We start from the raw sequence: 22,743 nt of genomic DNA on the forward strand, positions 1-22,743 counted from the left end.
AATGAAATTACAATAGTTCATAAGGAGTGCATATCGCGTGCTTCCAGTGGGTCCGTGTAAAGTAACACACCACGGCCCCCCCCGTTGGAGAGGGTCGCCTCTCCAGGGGGTCCGCTCAGACCCGAGGTAGACTAGTCTAGGGACACCCTCCTCCGGAGAAACAGATGGCAACAAACGCAACCAGAAACACAAAGAAATACAGAAGTGACTGTACAGTTAGCCTTTATTTAAATGTATTTCTTATCAACCATTTATAGAAAGACATACAAAAAGGTAAAACACAAAAAAATAAAACACTATTTTATACAAAGTGAAAAAATACAAAATGGCTAGCCAATGCCTATCCTAAGGCACTAATATACAAAGCAGGAAAAGATGCATTTAAATACATGGAGCCACATTACCTCAAATAATGTCCAGGGGAATTTTTCTTTTGTACTCCTCAAGAGGAAAACCATTGTTCTGGTCTTTGCTTTAATCTTGGGCTATTGGCGCGGATGTAAGAATACAAAGTGAGGGCCAGAGGGTGGGTGGGTGTGGAGGGGCCCCACACAACTCCATTCAGAAAAACAGCACCAGGTGCGCCTCATTGCCGGGGCCAAAGTCCTGCAGAGGTCCCCCGGGGATAGTGACTCAACAAGAACGGTGGGGGGGGGGCCCCCAAAATGTCTTTCAGGGGGCCAGACAATCACTACAAGGTGAGAGATTTTACTTCTGGGTACCCCATACCCTCCGCATTCCCCTTCCCTCCTAATCCAACCTCCGCACGCCTCTCTACCTATCCCTATCCGTTGGTTTTCCTGCCGGTCTGATACAGAGAGGGGGGGGGCCCTGCTGTACCATACAAGGGCTGTATGCGGGGCCGGCCCCTTAATCGTAAATTAACCTCATCTATCAGCGACCGGGAAAGGGAAGAGAAAGAGAGAACCCGGGAAGAATCTTTGAAGTGGAAGTTGGGGGTGAGGGAGGGTGGGTAATTGGCTGGCAGCCCACAGTTTGCTGCGGAGGCCTTCCTCATTACAAGCCTCTCAAAAGCCCTGCCAAGGCATCTGGATCACGTTTGGCCTCGGGAATTGGATACCTTTGTGTGGCAACCCCAGAAAGGCACCAGTTTGAGACGGGTTCTTGATTTATTGAGGGCATCGGTGCGTTCCCCGTGTACGGGAAATGAAAGCAAGGAGTGAAACAAAAACATACGGGTGTGTGCGTGTGTGTGTGTGTGTGTGTGTGTGTGTGTGTGTGTGTGTGTGTGTGTGTGTGTGTGTGTGTGTGTGTGTGTGTGTGTGTGTGTACAAGCATCCTTCATTCAATGTGAACATATCTCAGGGTGATGAATTGAGTGTCTGTAGCTCTTAGTGGCAAGCAGAGGGGCTGCACAATGACCTTGAACAGCACTGGCATTAAGACATTTTTCAGATTTTCAGATGATTATTTCGTGAGATTAGTAATTATTTTTGAGTTTTAATTAATTATATACCATTTTCAAAACGGCCCCCTTAAATTCCTGTTCCGTTTCCTAACCTCTACGGTCAAATGAAATACACAGAAATTCAAACAATAAAATGAAATATTAAAAAGGTGAAACACCCAAATGCTTTCATGCCAGTGATTGTTCGCAATCTTGTAGTGGTATTTTTACCTGTTGAACATCTATATCTACCTGATCCGCAGTCCACTTCACACAGGTGAAATACAATTCAATAAAAGCCTTGGTAAAAGACAAGGACTGCAAAGACAGTTTTACAAAGACAATATGGAACTATATGCATGTATAAAAAAGTTTTTAAAGTTTTTAAATCAAGAACGGGCAAGTTCTCATATGAGAACTTTATAATGCTTTTGGAAGCGTAATTCTAAAATCTTTGGTAACATTTGATCAAACAATGAATGAGATCATCATTCGATGGATTCTGTGTATCATCGGCTGTTGTCAAGTGTGCATATCTATCAAACATGCTGGAAATAAAACTAAAGTTCTCCCATTCTCCGAGTGTGTAAGACCATCTTAAGGTGCGCTAAAATGCGACAAAACAAAAACCTACCAAAACCTTCCAAAACTATACTATACTTTATTTTCCTTCACTCTGCAGACATATGAGGTTATCTATACAAAAACATGTTTTAAAAACACAAACGTAAAGCAATTATATATTTGTGTATATATATATATATATATACATACACTTCATCATTAACATGATGCCTATAATAAAACATCATTATACTCCAATCTCCTTGGAGGAGAAGGCGTCATCATGGTGCTTTTAGAGGGGGCTTAAGGTACCCCTCAGTCGGTCCAGTGGTTAGAGAGCTTGGGGGGGGGGGGGGTGTGGGGTTGGGGGTAAGGGTTACAGGGGCGGGCGAGGGGGGGAGGGGGGGGCCCGTTGACGCAGCCTGTCAATCAACAGACGGGCGATGGCGTCATTCATAAAAATAAAAAATTAAAAAGGCAGTACGTCACATCGGCCGCTGCATTCTTATTGAACCTTGAGGCGGGGGACACCTTGTAAAACCCAGTGCACGTGTCTGAGCACACGCAGAGGCCTTTGGTCAACACCTACTAAAACACACAAATACTAAACACACACGCACACAATAGAGGGAATGAAATCCATCAACTGGATTCCATTCTCTCTCTCTTTCTCTCTCTCTCTTGTGCGGCATTGGAGGGGCCGGCCGACTACAGCCGGGGGGGGGGGGGGGGGGGGATGGGGGTCTGTGGAGGGACCCCGCGGGGGCCTGGGGTCGGGCTCACACGGAGCCGGGGGTGTGTTGGAGGTGGTGGTTGTAATGGTTGTTGCTCTCGCCGTCCACCAGCTGCAGGCTGGGCTTCCTCTCGGGCTCCTCGCTCTCCACGGCGTCGGGGTCGGCCGGGCCGCGCGGGGGACGCTGCTTGAAGAAGTCCGACACGAAGCGCACCTGTAAAGAGGAAGAAGAAGAAGAAGAAGAGAGGGAGAGGGAGGAGAAGAGAGAGAGAGAGAGAGAGAGAGGGAGAAGGAGGAGAAGAAGAGGAAGGAGAGGAAGAGGGGAAGCCGAAGGAGAAGACGAAGGAGAGGGAGGAGAAGAGAGAGAGAGAGGGAGAAGGAGGAGAAGAAGAGGAAGGAGAGGAAGAGGGGAAGCCGAAGGAGAAGACGAAGGAGAGGGAGGAGAAGAGAGAGAGAGAGGGAGAAGGAGGAGAAGAAGAGGAAGAGGGAGAAGAAGGAGAGGCAGAGGGGAAGCCGAAAGGAGAAGACGAAGGAGAGGGAGGAGAAGAAGAAAGAGAAGAAGGAGACGCAGAAGCAGAAGGAGAATAATAAAGGAGAGGGAGGAGAAGGAGGAGAAGGAGGAGGAGGAGGGAGGAGGAGGAGCAGAGAGGAGAGCGGTCAGTCAGGTTCTGGGATGTCTTTTCTACCCCGAGCGATGGAAGCGTGATGGATGAAAAAAAAAAAATCAGAGAAGAGGTGGGGTCGGAAAATGTGATTGCACACTTCTATGGTGCTGTGGCCCACAGCTGTTATAAGACATGTGGAGTATGTGGACCAGACACGCACACACACACACACACACACCTTGAGGAACACACAGAGAGCAGCAGACCACCCCCAGCCCCACGAGGCATTAAAACACCAGAGCTTTAATTGCGCACACGCACACACACACACACACACAGGTGTCAGCAGAATGGCCCATCGCCCGGAGAACCTTTTCCATGCAAGTGCGTGGTTCCACATCAGCTCGTCAAACCTCTCAGCCCCAGCCTACATAGTTTTCCCTCTGCATGGAGATCTCTAACTCTGGTCTGCCCTGAATCATGTCACAGGCCTCACACGCTGACGTTCCCATAGGCTGTTGTTGCACAAGGTCTGTCGGAGAGGGGTGAAGAAGCCCCACAGAAGGCAATGAGCGATGGAAACATTCATTGGCGGAGACGAGCTCTGGAGGGAAAACGTCTCCTTTGGTTAAGGACTAAACATAATAGAGGCCGGTAACAGAAGCTCGTCTGGGTGAAAAAAACCCAAACATTCTGCGGTTCCACACGGTTTGTTGCACTTTCAAAATGAAGAGGCTTTGGACCTCAAATACCGATTGCCTTTGCGATTCTCACAAAGCTAATTTTCTTCCGCGCAACGGGGAAACAAACACAGCTCTTCCATGTTCACATTTCCCCGGGCCAATCCAATAAAACAGAACTCATTCTATAAAACCATAAAACATGTTTTCAAGCGTTTCACCCGGAGAGATGAGATCAGTGTTGAAAATGGAGAATTATGAGGAAAAAAAGTCATAAACATGTAGTTCCCCTCATGCGAAACACTTTCTTAAGGCTCTTTTGAAACGATTATCCCTCTTAAGGGTCATTAAAGCTGCACCTGTTGTGCCCCCCCCCCTCCCTCCCTCCATCCCTCCCCCCCCTCCTTAACACTGGTCTGCTCTGCTGTGATTGGTTGGTGTGCGACTCACATTCAGCACGGCGACCAGAGCGCCCTGCAGCAGGCCCACCAGCACGTCGCTCCAGTGGTGCTTGTAGTCGGAGACGCGCGTGTAGCCCACGTAGACGGCGAACGCCACCAGGAAGAACTGGATGGTGGGCCGCAGGAGCCGCGCCCACTTCACCATCAGACGGGCCTGCACGTACAACTGGGGGGGGGGGGGGGAGACGGGAGGTCAGGAGAGGGTGGAGGGGTGTGTGTGTGTGTGTGTGTGTGTGTGTGTGTGTGTGTGTGTGTGTGTTGAGGGGTGTGTGTGTGTTGAGGTGTGTGTGTGTGTGTGTGTTGAGGTGTGTGTGTGTGTTGAGGGGTGTGTGTGTGTGTTACTTATGTGCCGGCTTTAATCACTTATGCCCATGGTTTCCTTGGTATTGTTAGTACACTATAACAGTGGTGAGCGTTGAGTTAATGCAATAATCAGGTCTTAAGCTACGGCAACATACAGTCAAAGAATTTCATAAGCAGATCGCATAGTATAAAACAAACTGTTAAATGGATGATTTTTTAAATGATATCATAAATCATACATTAAACCACCATGAGAAATGTTAAAACCAAAGAGGACTACCACATATACAGTAGGTCTTATGGAACAATGAAGACCTGTATGCTTCACAAGACTGTTAAACTGTACACCACTGTTGAGGTGCTGAGAGGCAAACCGCTGTATTTCTTCTATTGATTTTTTTCACGAGAGGTAAGTGACCAGAAAATGGAGAAACTGGCAGACATTCAGCCTTCACTCGCCGCCGTCTTGGCTACAGAAGAAGCTGTGGAAGCTGGCACGATGACAGAAGTATCCCAGCACACACACACACACACACACACACACACGCGCTAACACACATACACAGACAGACACACGCGTACACAGTCAGACACATACAAACACTAACGCACGTACATACATAGACAGACACATGCAAACACACACACATACATAGTCAGACACACACACACACACACACGAAAAAGACATTACACACGCAAACGCTAACAGACACTTACACACACACACACACACACACACACACACAGGACACACACACACACACACACACACACACACACACACACACACCAGAGCGAAAGGGCAGGTCGTTACAACTTAGTCCAACATAAAATGGCGTCCTTCGGTGCCAACTTTCGGGGAAATGGGCTTCTGGAGTCAAGAGGCATTTCTGTCCCTTTCCTTCCTTCAGTGTGCGACCGAGAAATAAAGTTTGGAAGAATGACTAATTGCTTTCCTTGGCCTCAGGGGGCAAGGCTGTCCTACGACGGCGCCCCACCCTTGGCAGAGAGAGTGGAGAGGCCAGTGGGCAGTGATCTGGACCGGCCCTGGACATAGAAACACAGTATCCCAAGGACAGAGGCCCACTCTATCACTGTGTCTCCCTCCAAACCTCATTTCAGCAGAGCGGCCTTGTTCTTTTATGCCTTTCATGTGCCACAGCTTTACCCCCCCCCCCCCCCCCCCCCCGCCCCCGCCGCATATGAAACACACTCCTTTATTGCACATGGGACCCCTGCATTCGATTGCACATGCTTGCTACTCGTTGCTAGAGGAGGAGCAGCAGGCCTGCGTTCTTATACACTTACCGCTAGGAAAAGCATGCAGTACATCCCAAAGGAGGAGTGGCCAGAATAGAAAGACAATCTGGGGAACGAGAAAACAACAATGAGGACCACACACCAACAGAAAAACTATTTATTTGGAGGAAACAACCCATTGCCAACCACACAATTGCCAACACATTATCCCGAGGATTTTACAGTCTTTCCTCTGTTTGTGTAATGCTTCCTTTCGAAACAATCTTGCTTCAGTCTGGTGTGAAAATCATTTCATTCATTACAAAACTGATTTTGTATGAGTGAAATTATCAATCCTTCAAAGTCTCAGCCCTCGCTCCTGTCCCTCCTACCTGGACTCGGTGACGTCTTGCGGTGCCCCAGTACAGTTGATGTTCCTTGTGTACCCTACGCACTGCTTTGGGGCGCAGACGGACAGGAAGTTGGGCCTGGGCCGTCCGATGGTGAACTTGGCCAGGTCAGTCAGTGATTGGCTGACGGCCGCTCCAAACAGGAAGGTGCCCAGTACTTTGTAGAGGGCGACGACGTACTGGTTGAAGTTAGAGTTGGAGTAGATTCGCTTGCTGTAGACGAGGTACGCCTCTCCCGACGACACCTGGGTCAAGGTCCAGATGGAGAGGGAGAGGGAGAGAGAGGGGGAGAGGGGGAGAGGGAGAGTCAGATAAAGAGAGACAGAGACAGAGAGAAGGACAGATAGAAATAAAGTCAGAGCTAAACATTAGGTTTTTTTTTCAATGCTCTATTTACGATGATCGTCTTTGGGTTGTATTAGAATTTCTAAACATCATTCATAATTGATATCTCATTCTGTCAGACACACACACACACACACACACACACACACATACACTATGTGCGCGCACAAACTTGCATGCACGTCACTGCCAACCTTTTGAAAGAACTTTCATTTGTTTACAGGAACTTACAATGATAACCGTGCAGGAAATGGTGACGGCCGCCAGCAGGCCATGGGTGATGGTGTCCGGCTTTATGGGATACATGATGCTCTCATCGTCACAATAAACCCCCCGGTGATACGGCTGGAACCGGATCGTCATGACGATGAATGGCAAGGCCGCTGGAAAATAGAGAATGGTGAGAATCAAACTAATCTACAGGGAAAGGCAATCATCTTAAAGCCACAGGAACACAACCTTAGGAAAAAGGGAAGATAAGGAACCGAAGAAATAATCGCTGGGTATAATTTTGTAAGTCACGTTTACAATTTGTGCTAAAAAAGGTTTTGTACATTTATCATTCGGGGGCCTGCAGACATTACAGCATGCTCTAATCTGAGAGGAGGAAATGTTTTTCTAAGCTTTGCTAAATAGTTTTTCCATTTCCCGTCAAAACCCCCTTAGTCTGTACAACACAATGATGAAACCTTTGCATATGTGCACGACACACATATGCTAGTTCAAATCCCAGGGCAGAAGAAGAAAAACCAAACCATGGATTCATTTCTGTCCACATGCAGACATGCCCTTTTCATGTGCTCCGTCACATACATGCCACGTGGTGCCAAACACACACACACACACACACACACACACACACACACACACACACACACACACACACACACACACACACACACACACACACACACACACACACACACACACACACACACACGAGGGTTCAATCTCGTGGTTGTTTGCACACAAACAACGTATGCCTAAATATAACCCCTCATGGCTCCTTGGACGCATGTGGATGAAAAACGTCATTGAGATGCTCTGAGATGCAGGCACCCACAAACACACACTCTCAAACTCCCACGTCCGAGTCGCTCTATTTCAATCGCCTGTCCCTGTCCCATTCTCGGTCCCTCCCTCTCTCCCTCTCTCTCGCAGACACGAAAACAAACACGTAGGGGCCCATTCCACGCGGGGCCTCTGATGAAGCGTGCGTCAGATGTGGCCCCACAGTCGCGCTTGGGTTACGAGAGGCTAAAGAACCACATCTGTGCATTCGTCCACGGCTTCTGCCCGGCCCACAAAACGTCAAACCGCCTTGTGCGCTTTTAGTTTGAAACGCAGAAGGAGCGGATCGGGAGGAACTCGGCCGTGAGAGATCGGTTCTAAAAGAACTGGAAAGTCACCGCGCCACCCAGACAGTGGCAGACGGAGAGACAGCCTTGGGGCCCTCGGCATGGAAATGCCTCGCAGGCCACATACTAACTGCTAGGAAAACAAGTCGTGAAAAAAAAGTGACCGCACACACACATGAGAAGTGCGGTCGGCGCGGTGTTACGTTCTTGCTGCTGCTGTATGTGAATGGTCTTTTACCCCACCCATTCTCTTCAGAAAGAAAGAATGTCTGGGAGAGCGAGAGCGAGAGCGAGAGAGAGAGAGATCAGCGTGCCATCGACAGAGACTGAAAGGAAAATACACATCCTAGTGCTGGATCAGAACATAGCCAAGTTCCGTCCACCTGAATTTCTGATGATCTAGTCAAGTCCAGTAGAAAAGGGCCAACTTAACAGAGCCAATCAAGATCAGCGTATATATTGTATAATTGACACAGTGTAGATATCACAATGCCAGTGTTTAGAATAACATTTAGTATAATTGATGATATATTCAGAGTGAAGGAAAAAGGTTTTCCTTAAAAGGTAGGGGAAACCGGCCAGTACGCTCGATTTTGAGGGTATCCAACCGAAAAAAACATCCCACCCCTCCCTTCAGCGCCCCCCCCCCCCAAAAAAAACATGCGACTAGCTCACTAGCTATAGAAACAGGTCTGCCTAGCCTGCTGGGAGACTCCAGTCAGTACAGGTAGGTAGCAGGTAGGTAGGCCATCCAATAATTAAATCTGGCTGAATTAATTGGTTGGATGGGATTGGCCTATTACAGGACTGCGACAGTCAGAGATACCCAGTTATCATCTCTTTTTGGTCAGCGTTTGATTTATCGATTGCTGTCAAGATGTAAAGATAATTTAACAATTTGAAACAGAAAAAGCTTTTAAAGAATCTCCCTACCACTAAGTCTTAAAAATGTATTCAGCCCCATGATATAGCCAAACCTTCATACCAAATACTTAATAATAATACAAAAATGATTCTGATTATTCAAATTTTGCATTTCCCCAACCCTTAAAGCAAATTCCCGATAATAACATATCCAGACAACACAATAAAATTCCCTCTAACAGTACATATCTTATGCGTGTTGAACTGAACTGGGAGTAAGTGTTGTGTGGTTGTCCTACTTAGCATGTTACCATGGAGACATGGCCATTCACTCCTGACAAGGTGATACTCATGTCTCTTTGCAACCAAAAGAACCCCATTCAGACAAAGGCTTTTTATTGGCCGGGTAAGCTGCAGAAAATGAAGGCTGTGTGTCTAGAAGAGAGTAAACAATAGCGTTCTATAACCTAAACACATAACTGCTAACTGACTCCTAGTAACCTTGCCTTGGAGGAGCAGTGAGACAGAACGAGGCATTGAGGAAAAAGCCACAACTAGACATGGTGCATAACTTTAAACAGTGTGTTGTTGCCTGTCGAGAAATGCCACAATCCTCGTGATGGGGGTTGGGGGGGGGGGGTGGGTGTATCAAATTCAACTCGATTTGAGTCTGTGTTATAAGCAATGCGATACGATAATTGAGCTCATGTGACAATCATTGGTTTGTCACATGCCCTGCTTCCGTCCCTTAAAGGTCCCATGACATGCCACCAGGTGCGAGTGTGAGGGCGTGTCCACCTAGATGTGTGACGGATAGATGAGCAACGCTTGCCACAGTCCACTGTAGCCCACTTGTGATGTGTCAGAAGAGACCGATTTTCAAATCGGCTTATAAGGGCTAATCACACTCACACCTGGTGGCATGTCATGGGACCTTTAAACAAGAACACAGAGGAGTGCACTTCAACGGCCAATCGGATGACATTTGTCCCTCTCCCCTTTTCCCCTCCCTCCCTGACGACGCTGCCTTGTGAACGTCAACAGCTGGACAACACCTGTCCTCTCAAAACAGTCTCTCACCACTAACCGACTGGCATTCTGCATGCAGCCTGGCTACAGGTGCAGCAGCCTTCTCACTGCATAGACATCAACAGTAAGAGCCTAGTTCTTTCCATTACCCCCTCCATTCCTCACACACACACACACACACACACACAAACAAACAAATTACAAATCCTGTGGCAGGATATGGAGACTCAGACGACCACCGACATCCTGTCTGAGAGGACCTCAGGGAGAGCACTCGTGTGGCGTTTGGACAGCAGCAGTCAGATGTAGCCGTCTCTATGTGAGGAGATGTATCTAATGCCTTTGTTATGTTTATACTCTCCTGGTTAATAGTTCCATTGTTTCTATTTTTTTTTAAATCACTGATATTCTATATTTATAATAATAATAATAAATAGAATATCAGTCCCTACTGCTCCTCCACAACATCACCATGCAGTAAGATCATCACAATAAGTAGACAACAGTTTTCCTTGGGGATAAAAACCCATTTGGGTAATGTGTGGTTCAGAAGTGACGGCTCAGTGCACAAGTGCAGTCGAAACATGGAAGGGCTATTCAACCAATCAGAATGCAGCACTGCAAAGACGTACTCTCACGCGTTAACGTGAACACGGCCAGTAATCTGTCCATTTCAAACATTCCAATTTGTATCCGCCGCTGCCTCAAGGCTGAATGTTTGACACACTCTATTTGATATTTCAAACTTGATTTGCATGTACGCATTTCGAAACACTAACGTTATTTGAAAGCTGAATATAATCATCAGGTAGCTTGCATGTTGAAGGGGGGAGGAGGGGAGAGTGGGCTTGGGAGCTACATGGATCGCTGTCAATACAGCTGTGAGAGAGGGACACACACACACACACACACACACACACACACACACACACACACACACACACACACACACACACAGTTTCCATGTGACGTCACTAAATACAAACTCTTCATAGAATGAGATGTTGACTTTTTGCATGCAAAAAAAAAGTGTGGAAATGCAAACAACATTTATTTTATTTGAGCCTCTATTCAAAATGAGTTCCCTTCGGGGTGGGTGTGGCACGGTTGACTCAACATGGTAACCCTACCAGCTTGTATTGTGATTTTAAGCCCTGGTCTGGACAAAATCAGGGTACTAATCACTTTTAAAACTCAAAAACTGCCATATAAACTTCTTTCCAAAAAAAATGAAACAATTAATTTTAGCTTTGCACCCAAGAGGTGACTGACCTCAGCTCTTATGAAGCTTTTAACACTTTCCACAAGGACCATTAATCACAGTGGGGGTAAGGGAGGGAAGGGAAGACAGAAGAGTGCCAACAGCTAATGAAGAAATGTGCTTCTTTCTTCAATCAATCATCGCTTCCAAGAGAGTTCATGGGGAAAAAAAGTGTTTAAATAGAAAATGTAAAGGGAGCGATGCTGTGTATTTATCGGTTATGTGAAACGGGCTACAGACAGACTTTCTTTTTAACCCCTTCTCTAACAAACTCAAAAGTACTCCGGTCTGCGGAGTGTCGCTGGATCTCCGCGAGAGACTGATCCGTCGGGGCGGGCGTACCGCAAGGCCCCGACCCGGCCTCAACAAGCCGGGCCAGGTTCACCTCCGGGTTCACCTACGACCATTGATTGTGCTGCGCGTTGGACTTGGAGCGCGTTGGAACGGTTCTTCTTTGTTTGTGTGAAAACAAGGAACACAAACGCTGGCAGCCGGGGAAAGTCCCTACGAGACGCAGACACCTGGGTCTGTGCATGTCTTTACCATAAGCTAGAACACTTCCAACGAGACAAGCCACACAGATGCAAACATACACACACACACACACACACCCACAGTCCAAAAGAGGGCGAAAATAGACCTAAAGCCAGACAGTGCTGGGCCTTGGGGATGCCACCAGACCAACCCAAAGGCCTGCTCCCGTCCTCCAAAGCCTCCTCCCCAGAGACAGACCGGTGTTTTTCCCCTTCAGCTGAACCCCAGAGAAACCCGAGCCACGGCGGCCGCCGGGCCCAGGCCTTTTCTCTCCTTCCACCCCTCGTCTGTCTCTCTGGAGAAAGAGAAGGAAGCAGGGAGGGCAGGAGGGGGCGGCTGCAGGAAGTGCCGGGGCTACGGGAACACCTGCCATCGCAGTCGAAGGAAACGCCACCCGCCAGAGGAATGCGAGGTAATCTCCCCCTGCCAGTCCCACAGCTCTCCCCCCTGAAAGCCCCCCCCCCCCCCCCCCCCGTTTGAAGTTCCTGGATGCGGACCATCGGCTTTCCTTCTCAGATTAACAACCGCCCCGAAACCCCCCAACCCCGCCCTGCATGCGCTCCATGATGCTTTTCACCTCACTCCAATGAGTTGAAACGCTTCTAATAATCAGACCTGTGGCGTGTCTGGCAGGCACACACGCGCACACGCACACGCACACACACACACACACACACACACACACACACACACACACACACACACACACGTCGAGGAAGGGCTCCGTAAATGACAACAACGTAAATGATAATTAACAATTATTCGGCAAAGTGAATAGTGAGGAATCCCCACTATTCACGGAGCCTGAGGTGAGTAATTGTTTTAGTATACTACACGTGAACACTCCAAAAATAAACAAGATAACACTTTTTGCCAGGGTTTTTATTAGTGTGACGAGACCACGCGTAAAAACAATAACCCCGAGTTTGAGACCTCCATCATGGGATATAGCCCAATCTCCCGAGGTAGCGAACCAATCAAATTGCGCCATCTTAGGAGGTTCACGTGTAGCATATACTAATTGTAATTGTTTACAAGTACGAGTGCCAAATAAAGCACGTCCAATGGCGATGGGGCTGTATTCACTACAGGGAGAGAGATGCCGTGATCAGTGAAAATGACAGAGTCACCTTGATGCAAGCCAAGTCTACATCCCTCTCTCTCCTTGACAGAGGAGTTATTGGCTTTGTCCTTCCCCTCCCCACCCCCCCGTTTATCTTATGCCACAGCTAATCTGTGTCTTCCATTGTGTACTTATCGGTACACAGCCCCCCTGCGCCTTTCCCCGGCCCCTCCTACTTTCAATCTGTCATTTTCAGTGATCACGGCGTCCCTCTCACTGTGGTGAATACAGAGCCATTGTTCGGGATGCAGCTTTATTTAGCTTGTCTTGTGAATAATTACACAAGACCCTCTGAAACCACATACACACCAGTTTCAGGCTTTTCACATCCGCCTTCTCTCCCTCTCTGTATTTATCTCTCCTTTTTTTCCCCTCATAAAATCACAGATGGATTGTCCTTCTTTCAGGTGACCTTTTCACCAGTGTCAAGGTCAGTGCCCGGACCAATCAGGGAGACATTACGGAGCACAGCGCCGCCGTTAACTGGCCATTCGTGCGTTTCACTAATCACCATCACACCTACTTAAAGGGGTTCCACCGCTTGGACCTGGAGCTCTGGCCATGTGGAGGCCTGACTACGGAGCCGGATAGATTGCAAAAACAGCCACAGGGTTTTCAATAAGTCGTATAAGTCGCAGGTCTGGTCCGTGTTTGCATGCGTGAGACTTGCGGGCCATTTATTTTGTCCATTTCTTTTGCATTTGAGACCATGATCTTTCATAGGAATTAACCATGCATTTACATTCCAAGTGGGTTTGTTGCCGAAGGGGGATTGTATTCCATTTCTTTGTGCGTCTGCACCTCTCTTTGACTTCCTGAAAGTGCTCCGTCAGTGCTAGCCGTCTAACGTTTCCTTAATCTCTCCCTGGTTACGGCTTAGCTCTCTATATTTTCCTTTCAATCCAATTGAGAAAAGTATCTCTCTTTATAAAGTGCATCTCTCGCCCATTACACACGCACACAAATGAGAAGGGATACGAATTGACCGTTCGGTCACCACACAACATTGAATTGATCTCATTAAAAACAAAAAGGTCAACCGGTCGTTCTACCTCTCTCTCTCTCTCTCTATCCCTCTCTCTCCCTCCGTGTTTGTCTCTCTCTCCTGGACTGACTAATGTGGAAGGTATGTGCTGATCCTACAACCTCCGCTGGCAGCGGCCTCTGGAATTCTAATTCAGACGAGAAAACGCCCACCCCCGTCCAGTCACACCAAATCCCACCAGCACCAGCACTGCCGCCACCACCGCTGCTGCAGCTCATTCTCTGGGTTTAATCCCCACTGTTTGGCTCCCTCCATCATTCACGCATGCTGGGCACCTAACAGGGACGAAAGGGAAGGCAAAGAGGCGGAGAGGGAGGCAAATTGGTCGGATCAAAAGCAGCTAAACCTGGTTCAGCAATCAAAGCCGGTTCTTTTTTTTTTTTGCTCTTTAGAAAGGGAGGCTAGGAGAGGATCAAAGGGAACGGACCACACAGGTTTCGGTCTAGACGGCGATACGCATTTAGAACGGGGAGATCCAAATAGCACTGCTCATAGGCCACAAGTCATAAAAGGACGTCCGCGCTCCCCTCACAACATGGTGTTGACTATAGATTGTGCGAGGGAACGGTTTCAGAAAAATGTGCCGATATAATCAAAAGGCCAGCAAACAAACAAAAGATACACCCCCCCCCCCCAATAAAATGTTATTCTTGAGAAATATGTTAGGGGGATATGTGTATGTTTGCTCAAAGCCTTTGGGTTTCCATGACGGAGCTCTGCTGGGACCCAGTGTTCCCGTCTGTGTGCATGGGGCCCTTTCTCTGAGAACTCATGACAAACGGCCCTCTCAGCACAAAAAGTCTCCCAGGAGACCCCCTGACACACACAACACCAAACAAACGCTGCCGCCGACTGAGTCAGAGGATTCCAAAGTCAAGGGAGCGATGACTTCATGTGACATTTGGCAGGGGGGGAATGAGAAGGAGAATAACAAGAGCAAGAATAAAAAAAAAAGCGGGGGCAAAAAAAAGTCCCTTAGGGATGTTTTGGGAACCGGCTACATTGTCCAAACAGTTTTGGTGAGAAACAGGATGTTTAAATGAGGGAAATGTTGATCAATTGAGTACCGATAAGACAGGAGCCCAAGTAAGTTTCAGGGCCAAATCTATGCTCCCTCGCTTTTATCACGAGTTAACAGAGTGAGTGAAGATACAGCAAGTGAACTCGAAGAAACACATTTTAAAATGCGCTTGCGACTGTGACAAACCTCACGGCGGCCATCTCTATTTCGTGAACGAACATGAGTGGTCTATTTTTAAAAGATTGTCAGATGATGATGACGCTCATGATTTATCTTTAGTGTGGCTGTGGAACCTCAACATCTTGAGTCGGACTCACCGGTTACTCACGGTAACACTCTGGTAATCATCCCCTCACCATTCAACCTCATCCACAGACTGCAGGCTCACTCATGAGTGAATGTGTTAAAAAACCAGATAGATAAAGAGACTTGACAAAAACAGGTTTCTCTTAAAAAGTGTGTGTACAGCAGTAGGTTGCGTGTTAGGTGGAGCATATATTAAAAAGGGGGTATGTACGTACGTGTGTGTGTTCATAAGTATACATGTGTGTGTTTGTGTATGTGTGCGTATGAGTCATGTACCCATGCCTTGCCTTGAGGCCCTTCACACACACACACACACACACACACACACACACACACACACACACACACACACACACACACACACACACACACACACACACACACACACACACACACACACACACACACACACACACACACACACTAGATGGCCTTTAGCATCACACAATGCTTCTGCCAACAAGTGCTCAGGTTGCTGCAAGCTCTGAGAACTATTTGCCTACCATCTAGGCAGCAGTCATGCACCTATGCGGTAGGGAGATTGTTAGCCAGATCTGTCCCTCTGTGTGCACACACACACATAGATACTAGCAAACACCCTCTCTGTCTGTTTTTGTAGCTTACATAGCACATAGGCGGAGGAGGAGTAGGGGTTGGGGCAGACAGAAGACAGAATGTTGGAAGGAGAGCTGAATGTATGGAGGTAGAACAACAAAACATCATTCAAGAAGGAAACACTGGAGAAGAGAGGTTCAAGGCGTATCGCATATCTGGCTTGATGGATCCCACAGATGTCTAAACTATAAATAAGAACGCTTATTTAGAAAGCTCAACCTTATGTGGAAGAGATCAGTGAAATATTAAATTGAATCAGGTCCAACACTGTTAAATATTGCCTTTAACCTATTTTAACATGACTTAAAAATGACCAAAAGTGCCAAACCAAGAAAGGGGTTTTGTTAGATTCTCCATTGTTCTTTTAAAGAATGTCAACAAATTCACCTCCTACTTTATAAATGTGTCTAACCCAATCGCTGGTAGACAAGGTAGAATGAGGGAGAGTGACAGCTCGGTTGCCATGGGAGACTTGGGCGGGTTTTAAGGTATTAGTCGAAGGAACGTGTATACTAATTCTAAGTCAACATCTTTTAGAGCCGGAATTTTGCACAACAAGCCTTTAATTGTTTGCTCGTGTGGGAGTGTTCTCATTGTGGTGCTGAAGACTCGCCTCCACAGGGTTTTCCCACTGATCGGCCCACCTGCCTATGGCTCATTAAGAAGAGCCTGGCAGCTGGACTTTGGTTCAGGACCGGACTGGTGTGTGACTAAGACAGAACAGGTTTTCATCCACATAGATTATAATTTAATGGCCTTAATGTGGCTGAACAAATCATGATTGAGCGAGGAGCGGTGAAAGAGAGGGAAACATAAAGAGCAGCATGGAGTGAAGTGTAATGAATGTCAGGCATAGTAAAAAGGTCTTCATGGAGGCATTAGGCAGGTCATTTAAGTTGCTGAGCAAATCATCTCAAAAAGGTTAACCCGCTTCTTAACCGTTCACATATTGTACTAAATAAAAGTTTTCAAAGGCGACCTCATGCAAAGCCATGTTGAGCGATTGAAAAGCCAGGTGCTGAATAAAAAAAAATGAAATTTCCTTTTAAATACAAATTTCCTAGCCAAGTGGTGAGGGTAATTACAGGACACGCCAATTGCAAGACAACTTCACACAACCAACCGGGCTGACTCAACACAGACACAATTGTCTGTGTAGAGCGAGATCACGGGTGGGATCGGGTCATCAAATCTAACCAACCAATCAAACGATTAGACCACACCGGCAGTTAAAGTCATGGCTTGGGGAAACTGTCATGCTAGCTCATGCATACAGGAGCAACCATAAGCAGTTCAGTTCAGATTCAGCTCACTAAAATCCAGGGGAGAGAGATTGCTGGTTAAGATGCATGAAGTAAATTTGCGCACACACACACACACACACACACACACACACACACACACACACACACACACACACACACACACACACACACACACACACACACACACACACACACACACACACACACACAGCAGGACCGAAACCACCCACCACCGGAGGATATTCAACACCACCACATTATTGGCAGCGTGTGTGTACGTCCTAAAAGAGTTCTAAACAGTCCCCCCTCCTTTCCCGAGCAAACATTTGACTGCTGTGTCTATAATAGGCAAGTAGCACTAGCTTTGGAAAATATTGGTCATTTTAGAAACATTTCTTGCACATTTCTCAGGTAGGCCACACACACACACACACACACACACACACACACACACACACACACACACACACACACACACACACACACACACACACACACAGTTTATGACAAAATACTGACGTAAGTATAGGAGAAGCATATCAATTTCTAAACAAACATTCAGCTTCCTTGAGTCATGGAAAAAAATATTATTCTGCAGTGTTTGCAGAACAATAGGGGAGCCAGGTCACATGAAATGAGAACGAAAGGCTTCACTGGCTTTTCTATAGTCCAAAACTCTCAGTGGCATTATTTGGGTGTGCATTTGTGGCATGCATGATGACAAATGTCGTGCACTGACTCATGCTGGTGTTAAAAATAGGCTATACATTTAACATTTGCAATGTTCTCTTTTTAATCAAACTATGATATTACTATTAGATCAGGAAAGGTGTGATTTCATGATATCTGAATACAAGGGTCAATATGTGTGTCATGCATTTTAATTAGCCGCAGATATTATTATATGTGGCATACAACTTTGAGCCATATCAACCAGTCATGTGTGCATGTGATACAGATGGTGGCAAATCTCATGCAATAAGGTCTATGAAATGCAACAATTAGGATACTTTAAAGAAAACAGTACTACTAGACAGCAGACAGCATTTTGTTCTGCTGATGTATACAGTTGACGTGTAGGCCTATATCTTTATACAGTGAGCACTGAGCAGACAACTTACCTACAACCACGCAGAGCACGTCTATCACAACGTACACTTTCTTTTTCCGTAAGTCCTTCATTTTCTTTCCGTTTAATAATTCAGGATTTAGGGGGGGAATACTAAAAAACCAGGCTACTAATTCAAAAAAACTTCCGATGACATGAATTTGCGTTAGGTGGATTCGTTCGCCCTATAGTAAAATGCCAGCAGCAGCCTTTGAAAACAAACTGGCAACCTGTAGTACGAGTTCTTCCGGGATCGTCTTCCCAACTACCTGTAGTGACACTGACAACATAGGTAGAACCTAAAAGTCAAGCTTAGTTCAATAAAAGCATGTTCAAACAAAAGCCGGCGGAATGCTTTTCGAGGATATATGAACCGTCTACACGCAAACTGGAAGTTGACGGCTGGAAGTCCTGCACAGAGATCCTTCGTTTTCACAGCATTCCTGGCGTCCAAGAATCCAATATAACCCTCTCTCTCCCTCTCTCCACACACAACACACCCCGCTGCAATGATCCCTCCTCCTCCTCTATCCCGACTTCCTCGTCTGGCTCCTCTGTGTCTATCTGCACATGATGCCCACTTCCATGACTGTGTAGAAGAAAATATGACTGTACAACACTGCTTCAAATATATGTAGCCTATCTGTTGCACAAATTCCCCAAGCCTGGAGTAGACAGTAGACTAACTAAGGGCAGCGTCCAATCACTCAATGGAAGATAAATATGGGAAATAAGAAAATATAATAATAATTATGTAATAATTATAATAATACGAATGATAAATCACTATATTGAATCTATGTGTACTCATCTATGTATCTTTCAATCCATCGATCTATCATTAAGTTATATAATGACTGAAGACCTATATAGTGATATATGAAACAATACTATTTTTCATGCAAATGATCTATCCTATCTATCCTTTCTCTGATCCTTTTTATCAGACAAACTCATAACATAACGTTTTAAAGGAAGATTAAGTTTATCACTGTTGTGTACAGATGAAGAGCTCATGTTATGCCCTCTTCTGGGCGAAGCAAGAATTGCTTCAATACGGCGTATTGAAATCAATATCGTATCGTGTGTGAAATCACCCTCTCTCTAGAATGAAAACGTAACACACTCATTTCCATCTCCCTTGAGGGCTTATCATTTCCATGAATGTGCATCAATGTTATGAAAATAATTTGTTGATATGCTTATCGGTGTCAATACAAAATAGCCTGATAGGCCTACTATAAAAAAAAAATACAAACATCTACTCTATAAATGAAAAATAACCAACAGGGAGGTTTCAGGCTTTATCTGAACAAAATTATTTTGTACTCATTGCTATTGTAATGTGAGGCTGAGATGTATGAAGACCTACATCAGACGGCCAGAGGCTTTGACAGCAGCGAGGCACTTCTGGCCCCTCCACATGTTTCCTCCTCACGCAGAGCGTTGAAGAGTCGACCCATGGATGTTGGTTCAAGCCCTCAGGGGCTTGAACCAACGTTTCCACGCTTTTCCTGCCAGTTTCTAGAGGTGTGAAGATTCAGGAGGTCACACTGCTTTGGGAAGGGTCCGGTATCTGGGCCCATTCGGCCACACACTCTCACTCTCTCTCACACACACACACACACACACACACACACACACACACACACACACACACACACACGCACACGCACACGCACACGCACACAGTGGCGGATCTAGACATTTTCAATATTAACACACAGGCTCTGGATGTTAATTGCTTAAAGTGTTCGATTGTTAAAAAAAAGAAAAGAAAAGAAATAGGCTAAAATCCTGTTTCATAGCAACGTGGCGTCACATGTTGACGATTTGACATTACAAGCTCTGCCGTCCAAATTAACATTAAAAAAAACAATAACAATGTGTAGGCCTACTCACTCCTTAACAGTTAACACTATTCCCAAAGAACAGTTTTCCCAGGTGCCCCAGTTTCCTTGCTGTTGATGCGTCTCTGCATCAAAATCCACACAAACTTCGAAGTTTGGAAGAAGAAGCAGATAAACTCTTTACCACCTGGAACCAGGGTATCTGCAGGTTTCAGCAAGTCAAATTTAAGACTTTTTAAGGCCTTTTTTAATACCACCTTGAATGAAATGTGACATATTTTAGTTGTAATATTCCCTTGTGATAAGGGAATATTACAATATATTACAACTAAAATATGTCACATTTCATTCAAGGTGGTATTAAAAAAGGCCTTAAAAAGTCTTAAATTTGACTTGCTGAAACCTGCAGATACCCTGTTAGTGCCAGTGAAATAAGAAATAGCACCAGTGTTACATTGTGTACAGTATTAGCTGTAATACTCTCACATAGCCACATAAAGCAGCACCGAGCATAGTTTAGAGGTAATTTCCCCTCACAATCGCCAGAGGGCAGCACTGAGCACATTTGACAAATTAGGCAGTAATACTCTCACACAACCTCAGAGGGCAGTACTGAGCACATTTAACAAAGTTACAACATTTACACATAGGGGCAGCAACGGGCACACAGAGAAGTGAGCAAGTTTTTAGAGCCGTAGAAGAAGTTTACTTTTACCTGTTTATACAAAGCAACAGCTGAACAGAGGCGGGCAGAATCTCTCGGCGGCGTATCCTAGATATAAAGCTTAGAGACGCTCCGCGCATGTTATATACCATTCCTCTCCTTTTGTTTCATAGACGATAGACAATAGACCAAAACCTTAACCAAATAAAGTGAGTTAAAAGCGATCCTGTCTCGGCGGCCTTTCCTGGACTAAAATATCATAACAGAAATTTAAGACCTAAAGCACGCGATGGTGGGGGGGATCCCGCTGTATTACAACCCAAGCATAGCATGTGTGTCACTCAATGAGACTCATTCAAGTTTACTTTTTGCCTGTTTATTGAACATAAAGTGCAGTTTAACGGCATGTTTCCGACCAAATATCTAGCAAGAAAGAAGCCTCTCTACGTGTCCTTCCCGAAAAGTCCCGCGAGAAAAATAAAAAAATAAATAGTCCTGCCTCGACAAATTTAAGACCTTGAGTTACAGTATTTAAGACCAGCATATGACATTTTTAACGAATTCAAGACATTTTAAGGCCTTAAATTTAGAAACATGAATTTAAGACTTTTTAAGACTTTTTAAGGATGCGCGGACACCCTGACTATCGATTGGAAATATGATTATTAAGCATCGGGCGTTTGTGTGTGGGGATCAGAAACATGTCTTTTACTGTCTGTTCTGTGTTCATCATTACATGGAGGTGAGTTTACACAAGAACGCAATTATTTTTCTAGTGAAACCACCGGAGAAGTGTGTGTGTGTACGCAGACGTCCACGCGTGGATCCTCTCCGGTCGACTCAGTTCCACTGTGGAGGGAAGACTGGAATGAGTCACTTTGTCACGTTTGTCGGACAGGGTTAAATCCTTCATTCATTGAGGAGAGGCAGATGCGTACTTGAAGGCGGCGGATCCATGCTCCACCTCCTCCGCCGTTGTAGGCGCGGTCCAGCGGCCAGCAGGTCCTCCTCCGGGTCCAGCAGGTCCTCCTCCGGGTCCAGCAGGTCCTCCTCTGGGTCCAGTCGCTCCGGGGTCGTGGACTCAGAACCTCTGGTCTCGTGGCGGGAGAGGAGAGCCATTCAGCCGCTGAGGGAAACCTTTCATTAGAGCGATTTGCGTCCGCTGATAATGGTTTAATCATCTCTTCATCATCTCTTCATCATCTCTTCATAATCATCACTTCATAATCACTTCCTACCTCAGAAGTCCTGCGGAGGGCGCTGCTGCATCACAATCACGTTTCATGCACTTTAATACACTTTCATTTAATTTTTATATTTTTCTATATGACTAGTCTAAACATAGTTGACTCTGGTTAGTTAAGGTGCAGAAAAACAGACGTAACCAAAAAGGAACCCAAAGATGGAGGTAAACCATTCCTAAATGATCTTCAGTATGTAGAGTAAGCCAATGGGCGAGAGTAGTGTAAAAGTTGAATACATTTTTCTGTTTGTAAAATGAATGATATAGGGCCTACTCATACTATAGCTAATCCTATCGCTATTGCTGACCTATTTTTATTTTATTTTTAGATTTTTTTTAATGCCCTGAAGCTCCGTTGAACTTCGGGGCATTCAAAAAGTAAAAAAAAACAACACAAAAAAAGTGTCAGATTTGCCACCTTCATGCAAGACCTTGGCTAAGGTTGATTCTGCCAGCTGTGCAAATGTCTTGTCGTTCCCTTTCATTTTTTGCACCAGGCTCATTCCATCGATGATGGTTGTTGATGGTTTGGGGATTACTTCTGCTGGGGCAACACTCTTCTCCAACTCTCTGGCAAGAGCTGCTTTGTTCGTTTTACGAAGAGATCCATCCGCATTAGCTAGGGTCCATGGCACTGGTCCCAGGGGATGTGCTAACACATCTCTCATGTGTAGTTCTCGGCTCTGGGCCACCAAAATCATGTGGC

At 46.0% G+C, this 22,743-nt stretch overlaps 1 protein-coding gene across 1 annotated transcript; it reads right to left on the minus strand.

Moving 5' to 3' along the window:
• Positions 1-221: 221 nt before the first annotated feature.
• On the minus strand, positions 222-18,768 carry plpp2b (phospholipid phosphatase 2b). The gene is made up of 6 exons (XM_084472840.1): positions 18,294-18,768; positions 6,983-7,134; positions 6,389-6,651; positions 6,066-6,123; positions 4,441-4,617; positions 222-2,919 (listed from the first exon to the last, which is right to left on the minus strand). The coding sequence occupies exons 1-6, from the start codon at positions 18,352-18,354 to the stop codon at positions 2,752-2,754; spliced, it is 879 nt and encodes a 292-aa protein (XP_084328966.1). The 5' UTR covers positions 18,355-18,768; the 3' UTR covers positions 222-2,751.
• Between the last annotated feature and the right edge of the window lie 3,975 nt (positions 18,769-22,743).

Source organism: Micromesistius poutassou (assembly GCF_964030765.1).
Source record: "Micromesistius poutassou genome assembly, chromosome: 9".
Taxonomy (NCBI): domain Eukaryota; kingdom Metazoa; phylum Chordata; class Actinopteri; order Gadiformes; family Gadidae; genus Micromesistius; species Micromesistius poutassou.